This window comes from Giraffa tippelskirchi, chromosome X (assembly GCF_054371585.1).
Source record: "Giraffa tippelskirchi isolate mGirTip1 chromosome X, T2T-mGirTip1v1.2.pri, whole genome shotgun sequence".
NCBI classification, from domain to species: Eukaryota; Metazoa; Chordata; class Mammalia; order Artiodactyla; family Giraffidae; genus Giraffa; species Giraffa tippelskirchi.
The window spans coordinates 47,201,201-47,219,182 of record NC_137289.1 but is presented as its reverse complement, the minus strand read 5'-3'; the positions used below and the strand labels follow the sequence as shown (position 1 = coordinate 47,219,182).

Genomic DNA, 17,982 nt, shown 5'->3' with positions numbered 1-17,982 from the left:
CACCCTGCTTATTTAACTTATATGCAGAGTACATCATGAGAAATTCTGGGCTGGATGAAGCACAAGCTGGAATCAAGATTGCCGGGAGAAATATCAATAACCTCAGATATGCAGATGACACCACCTTTATGGCAGAAAGTGAAGAAGAACTAAGAGCCTCTTGATGAAAGTGAAAGAGGAGAGTGAAAAGTTGGCTTAAAGCTCAACATTCAGAAAACAAAGATCATGGCATCAAGTCCCATGACTTCATGGCAGATAGATGGAGAAACAGTGGAAACAGTGTCAGACTTTATTTTTTTGGACTCCAAAATCACTGCAGATGGTGACTGCAGCCATGAAATTAAAAGACGCTTACTCCTTGGAAGAAAAGTTATGACCAAACTAGATAGCATATTAAAAAGCAGAGACATTACTTTGCCAACAAAGATCTGTCTAGTCAAGGCTATGGTTTTTCCAGTAGTCATGTATGGATGTGAGAGTTGGACTATAAAGAAAGCTGAGCACTGAAGAATTGATGCTTTTGAACTGTGGTGTTGGAGAAGACTCTTGAGAGTCCCTTGGACTGCAAGGAGATCCAACCAGTCCATCCTAAAGGACATCAGTCCTGAATGTTCATTGTAAAGACTGATACTGAAGCTGAAACTCCAATACTTTGGCCACCTGATGCGAAGAGCTGACTCATCGGAAAAGACCCTGACACTGGGAAAGATTGAAGGCAAGAGGAGAAGGGGACGACAGAAGATGAGATGGTTGGATGGCATCACTGACTCAATGGTCATGAGTTTGAGTAATCTCCGGGAGTTGGTGATAGACAGGGAGGCCTGGCGTGCTGCAGTCCATGAAGTCACAAAGAGTCGGTCACGACTGAGCAACTGAACTGAACTGAACTGAAGATTATAAATTACTGAAGAAATAACCAATCACCAGACTATACTTGGTCCTTTCTTTCCAGAAGAACAGTATATTTGATGTTGGGCCACTTCCATCATAAGACCTCTTTTTTGAGAGGAAAGGGGGCTATACCAAGTGGTTTGTGGGATCTTAGTCCCTTGACCAGGGATTGAACCTGGGCCCCAGCAGTGAAAGTGCCAAGTCCTAACCACTAGACTGCCAAGGAATCCCCTTAAGTCCGCTTTTAAAGTACAAAATCTACCTTGGTATGAGACATCTTGAAGTCTATACTACATATGGCAAAGTAGTTTGCAAACCATCTCCTTTCAAATGGCCCAGCCTGGCTCCACTTCTCTGCACTTTTCTATTTCATGCTCAAGCCAATCTTCTCAAAACCTGTCTCCAGGAATCCAATTTGTGGAAGGTTGAGGAGAGGGAACTTTTGGTAATACAAACATTACCTTTCCAGCCTTGGTTTTGTTAAGTGAAGGTCAATGATAAATGACCTCCCTTTGGGGGCATAATTTATGTCCATGTGACCTTTTCTATTGAGCCCAACGTTGATTGACAGGACACAGCACTAGGAGGGGAGAGAAGTTGGCTATGGGAGACCTGAAGGCCAAGGAGTATAACTAAGACCAGATGTGGCTGGAGGGGGCTGAGATGCCGCGGGTGGGGGAGGGTGTGGCGGGGAGCATGGAGAAGAAACGCCTACACAAGCCAAATAAAGATATTCCACCTTGGGAAATGTGCTCAACATTTCCAAGGTTAAATCCAACTAGTCTTCCTGTGTTGCCTGCAATTACCTTTGTGCTTTCAGCACAGCACCCAGTTATTCAGCATAGCAAGATGGAAGGGGCAAGCCTTTCCTGGAATACTTAACAGCAGTTCAAACACCCTTCGTGCTCTCATTTTCCTATTCTACCATCTTATTATTCAAAACATTTCTTCAAATTCCTGTTCTAGCTTCCAAGTCTCTGGGTAATCTGGGAATCATTTAAACCCCTTTTCTGTTATTCTGAGACCTAAAATTCCTGGTTCAAGTAGTTGGTACTAGAAAGATATAGACAGAAACAGAAAATAAATTCATCTAATTTTAAAAATTGGCCCAACAAAGCTAACACAAATACTAAAGGCCATACTTATCCCTTAGCCAGGCATGTTGAGGCCATAGGGAATCTGTGACTGTATAGAACCTGGACGTGGACAAAACTGAGACTAGAGATACCAGCAAGTATAACACGAAAATGGATGGTGTGAGAAACAGCTGCAGCTAAAAGTCTATTATTAAAGCTCTGAATCTCTAACAGAATCATCATGCCCTGTGCTTAATGGAAATGATTTTGAGGCTAGACCATGTATCTACTGAGCCACTACTACCAAATGAACCAGAAATTTGGGTTCTAGTTTTTGTGTGTCAATGACATTCAACCATAAAGGTCAACATGTGGCTTGATTATAGAAATTAATAGTTGGATAATTTTGTCAACATACTGCAACCACTCCAGGAGTCAAAAGAACAACCTCACCTAAGAGTGAACTAATATGTATCACCATCCAACACTTCATTGTGTTTTCCCTGAAGTGAAGTGAAGTGAAGTGAAATGAAAGTTGCTCAGTCATGTCCAGCTCTTTGTGACCCCATGAACTGTAACCTGCCAGGCTCCTCTGTCCATGGAATTCTCTAGGCCAGAATACTAGAGTGGGTAGACATTCCCTTCTCCAGGGGATCTTCCCAACAGAGGGACTGAACCCAGGTCTCCTGCATTTCAGGTGGATTCTTTACTGTCTGAGCCACCAGGGAAGCCCTGACTGCCTAGAAATCCATTATAGCCCCTAAGAGTAGCCAGGGCCCTACCAACTACTCCTTATTCCATTAGCAATTTCTTACTGAAGCGAGGAGTAAATTGCGACCTCGTCCTATTAGTGATGGTTAGCTTCCCCATCTGAGCTTCCCTGGTGGCTCAGACAGTAAAGAATCCATCTGCAATGCAGAAGGCCTGGGTTTGATCCCTGGGTCAGGAAGATCCCCTGGAGAAGGGGATGGTTACCCACTCCAGTATTCTTGCCTGGAGAATTCCATGGACAGAGGAGCTTAGTGGGCTACAGTCCATGGGGTCGCAAAGAATCAGACACAACTAAGCGACTAACACCTGGACTTTTTTCACTTCCACTTCGCTGCCTACACAGACCACAAATATCTCAAAGGAAACTGGTCTTCTACATCAGCAAAACATAAGCCCTAAAAAGATCAAAGGCTCCAAAAGCACATCCAAACAAAATAAAAACAGGGAGAAAGAGATGAGAGCCATGTCCAGATTGCTTGTCAATCATCAGAAGCCAGTCAGTCAAATGGTACACATGAGAACGGAAGCAACAATAAATCGGGTATAATCAACTGGGCTGTTTTAACTGATCATTATTTAAACAAAGGGGGAGAAAACTGCTTGATTTGGTCCATTTGGGACCCAGTTAGAGCAAGACTGAAACCAAATGATGGTCCTGACTTCATGATAAAAACGTTCCATAGCAAATAGCCTGGACCATACTTCGTCATTTCTGCCTGGTGCCACTTTTAGCCAAAGACAGGCATGGAATCTCAGCCAAGCAAGTCCAAGTCATTGCAACACGTGTGCCTTCAGCATGCACAGAGGAAGATCATATTCCGAAGTAGTAAGAATACTCACTAGTAATCAAAGTGACTGACAGGTGTTAACATGAAGGCTGTCATCACTAGAACTGGGAAATGGGCTGGGCTCCAAAATTTTGAATTTGGCTCCCACTTTCAGTATACTCAGTACCTATTTTGTGATTAGTAGGTTTTGTCCTTGTACCCCTAAATTCTCTTATTTAATGTCCTTGCTGTAACCATATAACAATGTTTGATTTATCGGTTACCCCATGCATGACAATCTTACCAGCGAGGTAAGAGCAGTTAGTTCCTAATCATTCAGCATATTCTATAAACAGTATTTCATAGTGTGCTCTCTCTTTCTCTTTCTCTCTCTCGTGTGTGTGTGTGTGTGTGTGTGCATGTGTGTGTGTGTCGGTGTATTCCATGAAATATGTTTGTGGTTAAATAAGATTGAGAAATGTGGTGGTTTGATCGCTAAGTCATGTCCAACTCTTGCAACTCCATGGACTGTAGACTGCCAGGCTCCTCTGTTCATGGAATTCTCCAGGCAAGAACACTGGAGTGGGTTGCCATTTCCTTCTCCAGGGGATCTTCCCAACCCACGTCTCCTGCATTGCAGGCAGATTCCTTACCAACTGAGCTACAAGGGAAACTTCAGAATGGGAAATACTGAGTCTAAACTAAACGGATTTCCTTTCTGCAGGACTTCTCAGAACATTTAATGTGCCAATGGGCAATGTGAGTCTCTAAGAAAGGTACATAAAGTGCAACATTTCACAATCTTACCTGACCACAAAACCCTTTCATGAAGAGCTTCTGGGAGTGGGGAAATGGGTTCAGTCCTCAGAATATACTTTGGGAAAAAACTTCTCTAAAAGTCTGCCCTCAGTGACTTCCAAGTAAGTAATAGGAGCTTCCCAGGTGGAATATGAACCCCTTTGGAAGCCCTCTATGTCTTCTGATAGAACTATCTGTAGTCTGGCGCCAGTGATAAAGAACCCACCTGCCAATGCAGGAGACCCAAGAGACGTGGGTTTGATCCCTGGGCTGGGAAGATCTCCTAGAAAAGGAAATGGCAACCCACTCTAGTATTCTTGCCTGGGAAATTCCATGGACAGAGGGGCCTAATGGGCTACAGTCCATGGGGTAGCAGAGTCACACACGACTGAAAGACTGAGCACAAACAACCCATTCAATCAACAAACATTTACAGAGCATCCACTGTGTATCAGGAGGTGAGCATTAAAAAAAAAGATTAAAATTACTTTAACTTTGCATGATGGAGACAGAGAAGTTTACAGAAATAATGTGAGATTGGGACCAGGCCTTCAAAGATGACCCCCATGGGTCAGAGTAGGGAGAGGGAGACAGTTTAAAGAGAATGAACAGTAAGTGCAGAGTCACTGATGTCTGCCAAGGCATTGTTCTGCTCCCTTGCACACTCCTCCCTGACGTGTCTGTACACACACCATATCATACCTTGGCATTTTGTAAAGTGTTCCCCAAAGAAATAGGAACCTATGCTTGAAAGGAGTTGGAAAGCTTGCTATAGGATGAAAATCCACCATCACTGGACTGGAGCTTGCTTACCTAGGAGGTAGAGGTGTCCTTTATTATTATTATTTTAGAAACAATCCCAGAATGGCAAGGAATGCACAGCCGACAGAATGCACATCCCATAAAATGCTGGAAATTTGTGGTAAGAACGATAGATAGGTAAAGTTGAGGAAAGAGGGCTAACATTTATTAATATGTATTTAAATTGTCTGACAATTTACATATTTTATCTCACTTCATGATGAATTGTATGCACACATATTTATATCATGTGTTTTGATTTCCAGAGTGCTTTCATATCCATGATTTCATTTGATATTCATGAGAATCCTGTGAGCATGGAAAGGGCCGGTGTGATTAGCCCCTTTGTGCAGAGAAGCGTGAGCCTCAGAATAGTTATGTGATTAGCCCAAGGTCACAGAGTAAGTGGCAATATCCAGATTAGAAACTATGCCTTCTAAATCTCAGCCTGATGTTCCTGGTTTGTATTTGTCCTGTACTTCTTCAAGAGGCTGAAGGTACATGGAAATGGAATTATGCCTAATGTTAGAAAAATCTTTCTAAAAACTCCAGCTGTTCAACAGTGAAATAGGCTTTTATGAAATTGAAATGGTTGTAGATTATATCCTTGCCATGGAAGGGAGATTAAATATCATGGCTTCTAAGGTCACCCTCAACTCTAAGATCCACTGATCATAAAATTCCTAGGCCCTACTTCTCTGAGGTGAGGTTTCTGATGAGTATTCCTATCCCTGGACAGCTCCTGTTCAATATATACTTGGTCCTCAAAAAACAGATACTCTTTAGACAGATACTTAGGAGTTAGAACTTTTCCCATCACAGACAAACCCATTGCTTTGGTACAACCAACACAAATCACATACAACCAATACCTCCAGGTTTCTCTCAGATCACAAAATGGTGGGGAACAGATAGAAGGCACACATTTATCCAAATCACCATGTACATGAATTTGCATTTTCCCAGCAACTTAAAATCTTGTAGTGCACAGTAATAGAAATGATAGAAGGAGACATAGCTCTGCATTTGAACACTCATTATTCCGATATAGTGAATCAATTTTTTTTTAGAATCTATATAGTTCAAACACCAAAGGTATTTTAAGAGGTGCAAAGTATGGACTGATAATAATCCACACTTGTCTTGTCTGATGAGGGACCAGGATTCTCTTTAGAGGCAAAGGAACCAGCCACTGTTCCACTTTCCTTGGAACATTTTTTGTCATATATTTACAGCTCCCCATGCTCAAGAAAATGGTGCATCTGTCAGATGGAGACGCCTGGCTGCATTCTTTCCCAGATATTAATATAGGTGGTACTTTAGTAACATAACCAATGACATGCAGAACCTGATTTGGAGAGGAACAGATGTCAGCATCTTTCTTGGGCTAATTTTAGGATCCTGAAATAGTCCCTTTCTCACAGAAACCATCAGTGGAGCCAAATTAAGACAGCTATGTCACATGGAAAAGAGAGAAAAAAATGTAGTCTTGTGTGAGGCAAAGACAACAAGCCAGGGACTTCAGTGCTTCCCCCATATATGACTCCTTTCATAGAATACGGTGGTCACTTCAACTTCTTTTCATCAGAATGGATGTTGAATACTAATTTAAGAATATCAGAGAGGTAATGAGTGCACAAATCTCATTTCCAGTCACATACATTGAACAATCAAGGTTGCCTCATGCAATAGCTAAATTCAGATTCAAAAGAGTGTGTAGGACCTAGGTTCCAATACATCTTTTCTTAGCAGATAAGGAAGCTAATAAGTGACCACTCTACTTGGTAAGTCAGAAGCAGATTGCATTTCAAAGCTTCAGATTCCTGTTCCATTGGATTGTCTGCTGAATGGACATTTCTTCCGAATGAGACATAACATATCAGGTAGGGATAATGAGAGTGGAGGAAGGGTCTCCCAACCAGAAATGATGTTTGAGGTTTAAGATGGTCAGCTAAGGATTCAGAACAAATGGGGGGGAAAAAAAAGAGTACCTACCTGCTTTCCATCCAGAGTGTAGAGTTTCTTGACAACCCCTGTCTCCAGTTTGATGGCTTCAGTGATATCAGTGAGGACTTGCTCAAAAGAGTGGGCTGTCTTCTTGTTCAGAAGCACACGCACAGCCTTCCGAGGCTTCACCCCACTGCGGATGATGGTCACCAGCTTGGGGCGCACGAAGTCCTTGTTTTCTCTGGCCTGGGCACTGTTGCTGCTGGCCAGGGACTGAGGGGCTTTCATATTGGCAGATGTCTTCACATTGACAGACCAGTTAGGATTGACATTCTTGGTGTACTCCACCTTCTTGAAGAAGTTGTCTGAGGAGCAAACATAGCTTTCCCCTAAGGGAAGAAATACATGGTGATTAATAGCAGGTATATGGACTATTCTAACAAGACTAATACACACTGACCTTGGAGTAGGACTTTTGGAGAAATGATGATAATAACAAGCTTCATGTGCCATTCCTAATTAGGCTCTCTAACAGTTTGGTTCATTCAAATTCAAGGGCAAGTAATCAGCAAAATAGTCTTCATTATAATGGCATATTTAGTGAAAAATCCTATAAAGCTAAGGGTCCCAAGGACAATGAACATATCTAAGTATAATCTACCAAGTGGGGTTCTCAAGCTTGACATTGTTTTACTGGAATTGAAATGTCTATTAACTTCTAGGATATATGTTAATGTCTAGGGGCATTACTGGAGTGTTTTTTAACATGTCTCTATTTCTTTTTTTTAATTAATTTATTTTTAAATTGAAGGATAATTGCTTTACAGAATTTTGTTCGTTTCTGCCAAACATCAACATGAATCAGCCATAGGTATATATGTGTCCCCTCCCTCCTGAACCTCCCTCCCATCTCTCTCCCCATCCCACCCCTATAGGTTGTTACAGAGCCCCTGTTTGAGTTCCCTGAGTCATATAGCAAATTCCCATTGGCTATTTATTTTACATATGGTATTGTAAGTTTCCATTAACATGTCTCTATTTCTTAATGTTCCCATCCTATTTCTGGACTCACAGCTCCATGACTTTGTTATATTATGAACTGGGGAGAACTTTCAAAATTAATACATTTTTATTCCAAGTTAAAGTGACCAAAGTAACCTTTCATATTGGGCATACAGTGCAAACTGGCCAAGAAAGCAGACTGTACTTTGGACAGAGTATATGGTTAAGCATCAGAATACTAAAATGTGAAATGTGTGTGTGTGTGGTGAATGTATGCATGTATGTATATAACTGTGTCTTCTACTGATCATCCCCACAGGCAGGTAGAAAAAGTATCTAGATAACAACCTGGACACACACGCGCACACACACACACACACATTTTTCACACTATTTCTTGTGTTTGCAAGTCTAGTTCTTGCTTGAGAAATGCTTTCCCCTGTTTTCACTACCCACTCCCCATCTTTCCAACTTACCAAATGCTACACGCTAGCTCTATGTGTTCAGGGCCATCTTCACCAGTGCTCACCCTTGGCTGCCACAAGTAATGAGGTGGAGATGTGAAAATACATTATACAGCCTGATTTATGGATCGGAGGGATCTAGTGCAGTTGTCACATTTACCATGGGCTAGAGGAAATGACTGGGCTTCCCCAGTGGCTCAGTGGTAAAAAATCGCCTGCAATGCAGGAGATGTGGGTTCGATCCCTGGGTCAGCAAGATCTCCTGGAGGAGGACATGGCAACCTACTCCAGTATTCTTGCCTGGAGAATCCCATGGACAGAGGAACCCGGTGAGCTATCGTCCACGGGGTTGCAAAGACTCAGACACAACTGAAGTGACTGAGCATGCATGCACAGGGGAAATGACTAATTCAGTGGAAGAAAGGCAGAGACCAGAGGCAAGAGGAAGGGATCCTACACCTGGGACTAGAAGCTGGAGAAAAGAAGAAAAGAGGTAGGCTCAGCCTGGAGGGGGAGAGACTATTGGAAAAGGTTGAATTTGTCGAGTAAAACACTTTAGTCTCAAGGTATACGAAAGTTAATCCAGAGGTCAAGCTGCAGAAAACCAGTGTGATTTAATCAGGTTTAACTCATCAGTAAGAATGTTTAATAAATAAATAAATCAACCCAAGCCGGTGCAAAGAAAGCATTAAACACAATTATAATCTGATGGCTCTTCTTCCTTTGGTCTCAGCAGGAGAACCGAGCAGACATTCAGCCAGGCTGGTAATTCACTCCTTGCGCAATATTGATTGTTGTGCTGTAGCACCAAACACTTTAAGTCATGTTAATTAATAAATTTCTCAGTTAGTGCTGAGAGAAGATTCAGTCAGATTCTCTAGGGCACCTTTGAGGACATTTAGATGTGAGTGTGGAGGGGGAAGGTAAACTTCCAACCCTGTTCTGAGTCCCGGGAGCTGCTAGTGTTCTGTCTTGACAAAGAGACCAAGACATGGGTTTGTAGGTGAGCACAGGCCCCCTCCTGCACTCTGTGCCTGCATGCACAGCCAGGATGGGGAAGTCAAAGACCTCAGCCAAAAGAAACCCTAATTTCTCTGGCTCCCACTGGCAATTCAATCCAACTGAAGTGATTAGAGGGTGTGGTCTTTAATTTTTGACTTAAAGGATGAAGGGACCCTTTCAATTCCTCCATATATTTACAACCAATATTCCGCACACGCTAGAAATGGCCTCTTGCCCTACCACTCTACCAGATGCACGGGTACCTTCCAAGAGGTCAGTGCCTTTGAGTCAGATGTTTTCCATAATTTGTCATGTACTTTAAAACTCTGTCAGACAACTGTTGGTGTGCAAATGTATGAGGCTATATATTTATGATTTCACTCATCTACAGTCTCCTCTGGAGAGTCAGCTGTGTAGCCCTATTAGGACTCCAGACTTTTTTTTGCTTCCATCTCTTAAACCTCTTAAGCCTCTGAACTATGAGTATGATTAACCACCCCAGATGAAAATGAACATGATGGCAGACAGCTATAGTATCATATGGCACCCAAGAACTTTTCCAAGGGCCCAGCTCTCAGCCAAATCTATGTTGAACACTTTCCAACAGTACATTTTAGTCTCTCCACTCTCTTTCCTTTTGGCCCCAATATGAAGTAATGGAAAAAGAGCAGCTGATGTGATGTCAGTCAGAATGGGGTTCCCCAATATTTTCTTGTTGTGCACCCTTGGGCAAATTACCTAACCTCCCTTCACTTCAGTTATTTGTCTGCAAAGTGAGGATGATGATAACAATATCTATTGCTGAAGGTTGTTCTGGGGCTCAAGCTGAGCCCACGGCCTGGTGCATAGTAAGCACTTGATAAATGCCAGCCATCACTATTATTAAGGCCCTAATCTGAAGGAATAGAGAGAGAACTAGAAGAGCAAAGAGGGAAAGGAAGAAGAAAGAGTTTAGAGAAAGGAGATGAAAAGAGGAGGAGTAGAAGCTGAAGGAAAGAAAAGAAGTAGCAGCAAGGGCAGCCATCTTGGAACTGTGCCATAATCTGTATAGAATATGAGCACTGCATGGGACTCATGCTTCAAAGATAATATTTCCTGCTGCTTGAGAGGAGGCCTCCGATTGCTTCAGTGACAAATGTGGTAACTTTATGGCTAACACCAAACAAAGCCACTTGCTGCCACTGCTGGTACACATCGAGGGCAGAATATTTTTAAAGAGTATCTTTTTCTAGAGCAGTTCTAGGTTCACAACAAAATTCAGGGAAAGGTACAGATTTTCCATAGGACCTCGGACCCCATAATGCATACCCTTACCCATTATCTGCATCCCCCAACAGAGGGCAGGATGTTTGTGATGGTGGAGGGGAAGTCGGACAGACCTAGATTCAAATCCCAGCCAGGCATTTACAAGTTGTGTTGACCTCAAGCAAATCATTTAATATCTGAGTCACAGCTTTTCTGTCTATAATAGAAGGTATTGTGCTAGGTGACATTTCAGTTCCTTCCAGCCATAAAGGTCTATAAGAAGGAATTTTCTTCTCTTCTCCATCCCAAACAGACTTTGGGAGACAGAGTTGTTATGGTAATGGCCTGTTAAAGAAATAGATGCCCCCTACTAAGGACTCTCCTCTTCCAGAAAGATAACAAATGAGCTGCTTCTCTTGATCAAGGTTTCCTTGTTCTGATTTTGTGAGCATCTGCAACGTGTGTTGCCAGGGCTCGAAGCTTCTTGCAGGTCCAGCTGCCTGGCACTTGGAGCCAGGGTGGGGGGTGGGTGTTGCAGCTGGGTTCTACTCCTGCCACAGCTTCCAGGAGCCATTTCCCACCCACTGGAAGTCAAAAAGGAAAGCTGGCTTCAGAGCCAAGCAAGGTGACAATTTGCTGGAATCGACAATCTGCTTCAGGGCGAGGGGGTAAGGAAATGAAGTCATGGAAGCAAAGCTGAAAGGGCAGGAAGGGAACAAGCTGTGGCCTCAAGATGATCTAATGTCTACCTCTCTTCACTTTCAGGAGGACTCCATTTTCAAAAACATTAAATATGTTTATAGTTTCTCAGTGCAAAAAGCACATCTGTCTGGGCTTTCTCCTCTTTTCCCGGGCTTCCTCCCTCCAGAAGGAAAATATTAAATGGCACTTTATTGTATTCTCAGATCTATTAGTGATGTATCACTCTCCCAGGTATCTTAAAATCCTCCTCTTCGACAATGTGCTTGCTTTAGTAGTTAGAAGATAAATTAGTGAGAAAGTGGTTTCATCTCATTGGAACAAATGAGCTATGGCAAAGAAAGTGGATCATAGCTAGTGTCACCATACAGATCTTTCAACAAGACCGTACCATTTTAAATATTTTGTCCCAGGGTCTGCATAATAATGCTCAAGATGATACCATAAAGATTGATCTGGGTACTTACATACAAGGAAGTGGGGAAGGAATTAGACAGTACGGGGAAGAACATGAGGGAAGAACAATTCTCTAATGAAAGATTAAACAAAAAAAAAGCCACTCTTGGATTTCATTCATTGATACACTGGTAATGCAGCTCATACATATGTGGCCACATTCTGTATGGCTTCACGAAGACCTTTCATGTAACCAAGGAACTATGGAAAAACTGACATCAATAACCTGACTTTGGTCCAAAATGGTCCCCTTACTACTTTCAGTATCTAGTGGCAGGCAGTTAGACTAGAGAGGCAATAGACAAAGGAGTGCCACAAGGCCATAGTGATTATTAACCAATTGGTTTCCATTTCATTTGATTTAGGCTAAATATTTCATAATGTGGCCATTTGGAAACATAGTATGTTCTATGCTCCATTATTTCTTTAAGATAAACAAGTCAAAAAACAAAAAGATTTCTGTATTCCCAGGAATACCCAGTATTGTAGGTAGCTAAAGAGGACCATCAAGATCATTTACTCTAGTACTTTCCCAAGTTTAACTGCTTGCAAAGTTCACCTGGGGAAATCTGTAAAAAGACATGCTGGAGATTCTGAGTCAATTCCTGGGTGTGGCCCAGGAATTGATATTTTTCTAAAGCCCTAAAAGATTCTGAAAAGCAGGCAGGTTTGGGAGCCACTGGCAATTCCAACCTCTCACTAGCATCATTATTATTATTATTTTTATATAATGAACAATAATAGTCCCTTGGAGCTGCAGTTTTACCTTGTCAATGTGTTTCCATATCTATCATCTAATTTTATCCTCATAATCACTCTAATCGATACAGAAGGCAGGTGTTACTAGTCTCATTTTACAAATAAGAATATTACAATAGATATACAAAGTGTGCTCTATACATATGATGAAATATTATTCCTTTAAAAAAAGGAATGGAGAATTCCCTAACAGTCAGTGGTTAAGATTCTGCGCTTGCAAGGCAGAGGGCTTGGGTTCAATCTCTGGTCAAGGAATTAGATCCCACATGTCACCCAGTGCATCCAAAAAAGTAAAAATTTTTTAAAAAAGGAGTGAAGTATTGATGCATAGTATAAGTTAGTTACGTGTTAGTTGCTCAGTCCTGTCCAACTCTTTGCAACCCCATGGACTATAGCCCACCAGGCTCCTCTGTCCATACAAACCTTGAAAACATCTTCTAAGTGAAAGAAGCCAGTCACAAAAGACCACATAGTATATGATGTCAATTTCTATAAAATATCTAGATTCAGCAGATCTGTAGAGACATAGGCAGATAAGTAGTCATATAGGGCTGAGGAGAATACGGCAAGTGGGCAGTGACTGCTAATCGGTACAGGATTTCTTTTGGAAATGATGAAAATGGGATAAAATTAGATTATGATGATGGTTTCACCACTTGGTAAATTTTCTAAAACTCATTTAATTCAGTTGGTGCATTTTACAGTATGCATACTAAACCCTAATACATTTGTTTTTTTTTTTTTTTAAGTTGTCTTAAAAAGAGAGAACATTAGTCACAGTGATGATAAGAAGAAATCTATAGTCATGTAGCTTAACCAGCTATAAACTAGGATGACTCAAATATTGGGTTGGCAAAAAAAATCGTTTGAGTTTTTCAGTACCATCTTATGAAAATCTAATACTTTTTGGCCAACTCAATAGTAACATCTACCATTACTGGAATTTTCAGGTGGTGCTAATGGTAAAGGACCTGCCTGCCAAGGCAGGAGACCCGGTTTCGATCCCTGGATCAGGAAGATCCGCTGGAGAAGGAAATGGCAAACCACCCCAGTATTCGTGCCTGGAGAATCTCATGGACAGAGAAGTCTGGCAGGCTACAGTCCATGGGGTCACAAAGAGTCGGACATGACTGAGTGACTAAACTACAACCCTTTATTGAGTACTGCTAATGTGCCAGGCAGAATACTAAATAATTTATATTCACTGTCTCATTTAACCCTCAAAGCAGTTATGCCCACTTTACAGATGAACAACTGAGGCTCGGGGGGCCTAAATGGTTTCCCCAAGTTCATACAAGCTAGCAGGTGGCAGAGCTTGGATTTGAACCAAATCTGATTCTAAGAATTTATTTTCTTGTTATAATCTTCAGCCTCTAAGACAAGAACCCAATGCATCTGACTCTTCCCCCAGGGATCTTTCCAAACTTTTCAATTTGAAGTCTCTTGGAAAGCAATGTGTAAATTATTTGTTTTAATCATTCATTCAACCTCTTCCAAAGGTGAACAAAGTAAAAGACTTCTATCCTCCATTCCTACATGAGTAGTTGCAAAAGGACAAAAAAATAGGAGCGAAAACAACTGCCCCCCCCTTTTTTTGGTTGTGCCACGCAGCATGTGGGATCTTAGTTCCCCCACCAGGGGTTGAACCCCTGGCCCCTGGAGTGGAAGCACAAAGTACCAACCACTGGACTGCCAGGGAAGTCCTGAAGACCCCTTTTCTTTATCCTCTTCATATCTGTGCCTTTTCCCATTAGGCGCAATGGTGATGGAAAATTGGTCACACTTCTCAGTGCTATCCCAGGAATATCCTAGAATTTCCTTGATTGAATCACAGTACTCAGGATTCAGAGGGCATTGAGCGCCACAGCAGACTGTGACTGTGGCATGTGAATAAATGCAAATGAGCCTTAGTCACACTCTGCATAAATTCACACTCTGCACACTCACCAGGAATTCACCAGGAAGTACTACTACTGCACCCAAGAGTGGTAAATGAGAGGAGTCCAATCTAGCAGAACTCAAAAGGATCAAGAGAAAAGAAAGCTGCAGTCTTCAAAATTGTATTTATTACATATATTCAGCTAAGATTATCACAACACACACCACAATACACATATACGTACGTACTCACGTGTGCATACACACACACACACACACACACACACACACAAATCCAGGAAGGAAAATCAATACCAAGAGCTAGTCTTTGAGCAAGACATGTTAAAAAACATATTTGGGGTAGAGAGAACTCTGCATGATATCTCTCACATCAGACACAAGAACACTGTAATCCTTGCTCCAAATACAATGGCACTTGATTCAGAATTCTGCCTGTGCATCTATATTGGTCTTTAAAAGATAGCAGCTAGTAGAAATGTGGACATACTGGTGATTCAGGTGCTTTGTTAATGAAAATTATTACAGAGAAAACAGCCCCCCCCAGTTTGACTGAGATGTGGATTTTACAGTGACAAAAGACACGCCCTATCGATTACTCTGTTGGACAGCTCCCTGGATTCAGCTTCTAGTCCTTCAAGTTTGCCCTGACTCGCCTTTCTTTTACAGTATTTGCTAGGATGGCCAATCCTTCAACGTTCAGAAGCCTAGGATTAACCTCTTCCTGGCCCTCCAGCACCTGATCAAATAATCAAGCCCCATCAGCATTGTTTCTCAAGGTCCACTTGGAGGAAAACCTCAGACTTGAACCCTGAGACCCAGATCTGGCAGCCATATGGGCATTGGCTCTTATAAGTAACTGGCCCCAAATCACTTGACCTGACTTGAGAAACAGCAGCTCCTTGCAAGAATGTGCTCTTGTACAAGGGAAGCCCTCATGCTCCTTTGTTTAGGAATCCAAGAAACCTAGAAGCAGTGAATCTGAGGCGGGGCACTGCCATATCAAGTCCTTTAATGTGCTGTTTCTCCTTCTTTGCCAGCTGTTTCAGAATTTGGTTTCCTTAGAGATCTGCCTGTTCTAAACTCATCTTTGCTCAGGGGAATGGAAAGAATGAGAAGGGAGGGTTGGAGAATGGGAAGAAGTTGGGGGGGGGCATTTTCATTATCACAAGGACTCTTGAAGGACTCTTGAAAATGTCCTTTAAAGTATTGTCAGGTTAAACAAATCACACATATTACACCCATGAAAAAGTAGGCTGGGGAGGCATCCTCAGTATACTTGATTTGATAAAGTAAAATATTAAGAACATGTCCCCAGATCTATTTCTCTACATGATCATGAAAAAGACATCATGGCTGAGCAAGTTTTGGCAAGAGCTGGAGTTTTCCCTATTTTTGAGTTGGGTGCACAGGTTGTCAGGATTTTCAGCAATCTTGTCATAAAATTCAATTGCAGAACCAAAATCTAGAAATCTGTTTAAATACAGATTTAGGTATAGTGAGTCAGTTACTATTCTAATAGGAATAATGTTTATTAAAATACCAGACATACCTACGAGGGACACACCCTGAAGTGGGCTTTTTAGAAGCAACAGCTGAGCATTGACCACTTACCTAAAAGTATAATCCTTTGTGAATACGTTCAGGAAGTCCATCTTTTAGGGTGCACATTTCCATGAGTTGCCATTCACCAAGAGTCTCTCAGCAGTTCAAAGGATATAAGCATATAATGTTTTCTATCTCTTAACCCAACCAAACCTCCTTCCTCATTTTATACCCCTAAGGATTTTATGGTCTGCCTCAATAGTGCTCTTTAGAGTTAACAATGAACAAATTCTAGAGTAAATGATACAATTCAGATTTTTCTTTGTATACCCTGGGAGATCAACACAATGCATCCTCATAGTCAGCCACACTTCACCCCAGCAGAGACTGAAGTCCATGGAGGGTAATGGCTAATGATTCTGACTATGCCTACAGAATCAGAAGTCTCAGCATCACCCTCATGTTTGAACAAACATAGTTCCCAATTTCTTTTAATCAAAGCCAAGAAATGTAACCATAACTAACAATAACCCCCCCCCCACCAAGGGCCACCACCCACTCCTTGAATTACCTTCCTCCAGTTCATCCATGCTTCCAATTTTCCGGGATCCATCAATGGTGTAAATGTAGCGCACTCCCTGAGGCAGGTTGATGTTGTCAGACAGAGATCGTGTCAGGTCAGCCAGCAAGGCATCGAAGCTGCGAAAACGGTCAGAGGACACAGCGTACACAATCCCCTTGAAGTAGCGGTCCCCATTGCGGTAGAAACGTACCTTCTTGGCTTTCTTCTCGTTGCTCAGTGCCTGCAAGGTTCGGGTTCGGTAGAAGCTACAATGGGCGCTGTGAGTGGGGCTAGGTAGCCCATTCATCCGCGAGCCTCTCATGTTCCTGGATGTCTTATCTCTTTCGTCAAAATGTCCAAAATCAAGTTCCATATTTTGGTGGAACCTCAGAGACCTGAGTGTTGGAGAAAAGGAGGGAGGCAGAGGGGGATGAAAGGAAGCAAAGAAAAGGGGCGAGGAGGGGGAAAAAAGAAAGGAATTCAAATATTAGCCAGATCCAGATCTGCAATCTGCTGCTTGTGAAAAGAACTGGTTGAAAAAAGCCCATGACCCATCTGCTGCTTGCCCCTGACCTGCAGGAATATTGATCTTAATAGAGAAGAGGGAGGGGCTGGAGGGGTGCTGGTGGTTGTGGGGGTGGGGGTGAGAGATGCGGAGGAAGGCATTTTGGGCACTGTTCCAAAGAGAGGAGAGGGAGGGATTTTGAAATCGCTTAAAATCCTGGGACTTACTGACAGTGGCTCCTATCAAATTGTAACTTCGGGGTAAATACATTAAAACTGGCATCTGTTTCCTCACACATGCCCACATGACTAACGGTTGTAAATGAATCCATAGCCTGACAAAATTCCCCTTGAAGGGAACAGAAGGACCTAGACAAGGTTAGCATCTCTAGCTCAGGAAGCGATCTTTTCATTTCAGTGAAATAATTATAAGAGTAGTGTTTTAATTTTATTCCAAGCCCCCTTTCCTACTTTAATGTGTGCATCCCCTCCCCCCTAGAATAAAGTAGGATTCTCCTTTAAAGCCACAGCCTCTAGGGAACAGCCAGTCTTTGTGCTATTCATCAAACCCCTTCCCCACCAAGCTGGTGCAGCTATCCGACATTCATAAGAAATAAGCTGGAAAAAAAAAAAAGGATTACAAAAATCAGTTATTTAACAAGTTATTTGTTCTGCTTTAGCCCTGGTACCATTTGGCCGCAAAATCCTTCCTCCCACCCCCCCCAGTCCCCCGCTTTCTCTAGGTGCTCTACCTCCCATCAACAATGCAGCCCCACCTCTTAATGCAATATTTTAAT

The 17,982-nt window shown here is 42.2% G+C and overlaps 1 protein-coding gene across 1 annotated transcript in view; it reads right to left on the bottom strand.

Moving 5' to 3' along the window:
* The window catches only part of DCX (doublecortin), a 149,985-nt gene extending 132,387 nt beyond the window's left edge, over positions 1–17,598 (bottom strand). Inside the window, exons 1-3 of the mRNA XM_081564034.1 lie at positions 17,414–17,598; positions 16,691–17,076; positions 7,100–7,440 (exon numbers count right to left, since the gene is read on the bottom strand). Of these exons, the coding sequence (XP_081420160.1) occupies positions 7,100–7,440; positions 16,691–17,076; positions 17,414–17,598 (912 nt within the window). The remainder of the gene's footprint in view (positions 1–7,099; positions 7,441–16,690; positions 17,077–17,413) is intronic.
* Between the last annotated feature and the right edge of the window lie 384 nt (positions 17,599–17,982).